The sequence below is a fragment of the Capsicum annuum genome, unplaced genomic scaffold (genome assembly GCF_002878395.1).
Source record: "Capsicum annuum cultivar UCD-10X-F1 unplaced genomic scaffold, UCD10Xv1.1 ctg17199, whole genome shotgun sequence".
Classification (NCBI taxonomy): Eukaryota; Viridiplantae; Streptophyta; class Magnoliopsida; order Solanales; family Solanaceae; genus Capsicum; species Capsicum annuum.
In genome coordinates, this window is record NW_025822849.1 from 1 (window position 1) to 3,497 (window position 3,497).

Sequence of the window (3,497 nt, forward strand, 5' to 3'; positions counted from 1 at the left end):
GCCCTCTTTCTTTCAACCTCTGCTCTTTAAGATTTTTGCAGTCTACAAATCCCAACATTTGTGGTATCAAGAGCCATGGCAAGTAGCAACAAGTCCTCGGGTGTGACACAACCACTCATTCCCATCTTTATGGGAGAAAGTTACGAATTCTGGAGTATTCGTATGAGAACTATACTCAAATCCCAAAATCTTTGGAACTTGGTAGAAATTGGATTTGCAGATCCCGACGAAGGAGATAGACTGTGAAACAACAGGTAAAAAGATGCTAAGGCGCTGGTGTTTATCCAACAAGCTGTCCATGATAGTATTTTTTTCACGGATTGCGGCAGCAACCACGTCAAAGCAGGCTTGGTCCATTCTACAGAAGGAGTTTCAAGGTGATTCAAAGGTCATTGTGGTGAGACTTCAATCACTTCGGCGTGACTTTGAAACCTTGATGATGAAAAGTGGAGAACCTATTGCTGATTTTTTGTCCAAAGCAGTGGCAATTGTTAGCAAAATGCGATCCTATGATGAGAAAGTTACTGACCAGACCATTGTGGAAAAGATACTGCGAAGCTTGACTCCAAAATTTGATCATGTAGTTACTACGATTGAAGAGTCTAAGGATCTTTCAGTATTTTCCTTTGATGAATTGATGGGATCTCTTCAAGCTCATGAGGCGAGACTCAATCGATCTACTGAAAAGAATGAAGAGAAGGCATTCCAAGTGAAGGATGCTACAACTAAGTATGGAGAAAACAATGGTCCAGCAAGCAGAGGCCGAGGAAGAAGAGGATTTCGCGGTGGTCGTGGTCGTGGTCGTGGTTATGGACGAGGCAGAGGAAGGAATGACGAGCACAAGCAGTCCAATGAGAAAAGTAACCAGAAAAATGGCATTCAATGTCATCACTGTCAGCGCTACGGGTATATAAGGGTTGACTGCTGGTATAAAGACTAGAAAATAAACTTTGCAGCAGGAGAAAATGAGGAAGAGAATTATGGTTTGTAGGTAGTGGTTGTTCAAATCATATTACAGGCACCAAATCTATGTTTCAAGAGCTTGATGAGAAGCAAAGTAAGAAGGTGCAACTTGGAAACACAAAAGAGATATAGGTTGAAGGAAAAGGTAAGGTGATTGTCGACACTAGCCACGACTCGACACTAGCCACGACAAAGTAAAAGTGCTGAAAATGTTCAGTTTGTACCTGATCTAGGATACAATTTGATAAGTGTTGGACAGCTAATGACTGATGGATATTCTCTTTGGTTCGATGATGATGCATGTGTCATTACAAACAAGAAGTCAGGCAAAAAGGTTCGCATCACCATGACGCCAAATAATATGTTTCCGTTGGATGTTTCCAATATGGAAAATTTTGCCCTTTCTGCAAGTGCAAAAAAATGACTCAAAGTTGTGGCATCTGAGGTACGGTCACCTTAACATAAAAGGCTTGAAATTGGTCGTTGACAAAGGTATAGTTCTTGGACTACCAAAAATTGATTCTATTGAATTGTGTGAAGGATGCGTTTATGGAAAACAAACTAAACAATATTTTCCTGTTGGAAAGGCTTGGAGGGCTTCAAAATGTCTTGAATTAATACATGCTGATTTATGTGGACCTATGCATACTACATCTTTTGGTGGCATTCGTTATTTTCCACTCTGTACTGATAATTATAGTCGCATGAGTTGGGTCTATTTTTTGGAAAGTAAATCAGAAACATTTCAGAAATTCAAGTAATTCAAAGCCACGGTTGAGAAACAAAGTGGTATGTTCATCAAAACCTTTTGCACTGATAGAGGCGGCGAATTCTTGTCCATGAAATTTAATTTCTTTTGTGAAGAAAGTGGCATCCACAGGGAGCTAACACCATATACACCGGAGCAAAATGGTGTCGATGAGCAAAAAAATCGCACTGTTGTGGAGATGGCAAGAAGCATGTTGCAAGCAAAGGGACATCCGAATCATTTTTAGGCTGAAGCTGTGGCGACATCAGTCCATTTATTTAATCTATCTCCCACAAGGGCTGTTCTAAATCAAACTCCATTTGAAGCTTGGTAGGGTATAAATCCATCTGTATGCTATTTAAGAATTTTTGGTTGTATTGCTTATGCTTTGATAAATTCTCAATTCCGTCATAAGTTGGATGAGAAATCTGAAAAATTCATTTTTATTGGTTATTATACACAATCCAAAGCATATATATATTGTATAACCCCCTTAGTAGAAAGATTTTAATCAGAAGGGATGTAGTATTTGATGAAACGGCAAGTTGGAATTGGAGTGGAAGCAATGGTAAGATGCAAAAGCAGATTCCTATGCTGACTGGAATCACTTTTGATGGAATTCAACAACCAAATGCTGCAGCTACAGCAACGGGTTCTTCTACAACTTCCTCGGATTCATCTTTTTCAGATTCACCAAGCAAAACCTCTTTAGATACAACTCTTGAAGAGTCTCCAGATGAGCCAATTCCATTAAGAAGATCAACAAGGCCTACAAAGCCGAATCCCAAGTATGCTAATGACATGTATACATCTTGTCAATTTTCTTTTGTTGTTTCAGATCCTACACATTATGGAGAAGTAGCTGAAAAGGAAGAGTGGCGGAGTGCGATGGTAGAACAGATAAATTCTATCAAAAAGAATGGCACATGGGAGATGGTGGAATTACCAGAAGACAAAAATGCAATCGTCTTGAAGTGGATCTTCAAGACAAAGTTTGCAGCGGATGGGAGCCTACAGAAGCATAAAGCTCGTCTTGTGGCAAAAAGATATGCGCAGCAATATGGTATAGATTTTGAAGAAACATTTTTTTCTATTGCTCGGTTTGAAACCGTTAGACTTGTTCTAGCATTGGATGCGCAATCACAATGGCTAGTTTATCAATTAGATGTCAAGTTGGCATTTCTCAATGGAGACTTACAAGAAGAGGTCTACGTAGTACAACCAGAAGTTTTCATAAAGAATGGCGATGAAACAAAGGTCTACAAGCTAAAAAAGACATTATATGGTTTGAAGCAAGCCCCTCGAGGATGGTATAGCAAAATCGATGGGTATCTTCAGACAAAGGGATATATGAGAAGTGAGAATGAACCCACATTGTATGTAAAGAAGAACGGTACTGATTTCGTCATTGTTTACCTTTACGTTGATGATATTATTTATACTAGCTCTTCTATTTCTCTTGTGGATGAATTTAAGTCGCAAATGATGAATGTGTTTGAGATGTCAGATATGGATTTATTACATTACTTTCTTGGACTTGAAGTCCATCAAGCTGAAGATGGAATATTTCTCTCACAAAGGAAATATGCCAAGGACCTTCTCATTAAATTTGGTTTGCTTAATTGCAAGCCTGTAGTTACACCTATGAATGTTGGTGAAAACTTGCAGCTTAATGATGGATCAGAGATGAATGATGCTAGAAGTTTCAGAAGCCTAGTTGGAGGTTTGATTTACCTAACCCACACTGGCCCTGATATTGCATTCTCTGTTGGTGTCATTTCCAGAT

At 39.1% G+C, this 3,497-nt stretch overlaps 1 protein-coding gene across 1 annotated transcript; it reads left to right on the forward strand.

The window, feature by feature from the left end:
* The first annotated feature begins 262 nt into the window (after window positions 1-262).
* On the forward strand, window positions 263-1,958 carry LOC124890434. Its single transcript, XM_047402282.1, has 4 exons — window positions 263-893; window positions 992-1,057; window positions 1,197-1,373; window positions 1,828-1,958. Exons 1-4 carry the CDS (start codon window positions 263-265, stop codon window positions 1,956-1,958), a joined length of 1,005 nt encoding a protein of 334 aa, XP_047258238.1.
* Window positions 1,959-3,497: the final 1,539 nt, after the last annotated feature.

Coding starts and splice junctions, on each gene's coding strand:
- LOC124890434 (XM_047402282.1), top strand. CDS start 263: ATGCTAAGGCGCTGGTGTTTATCCAACAAGCTGTCCATGATAGTATTT. Junction 1,058..1,196: donor AGAGCTTGATGAGAAGCAAA/GTAAGAAGGTGC, acceptor TACCTGATCTAG/GATACAATTTGATAAGTGTT. Junction 1,374..1,827: donor AAATTTTGCCCTTTCTGCAA/GTGCAAAAAAAT, acceptor TCTTTTGTGAAG/AAAGTGGCATCCACAGGGAG.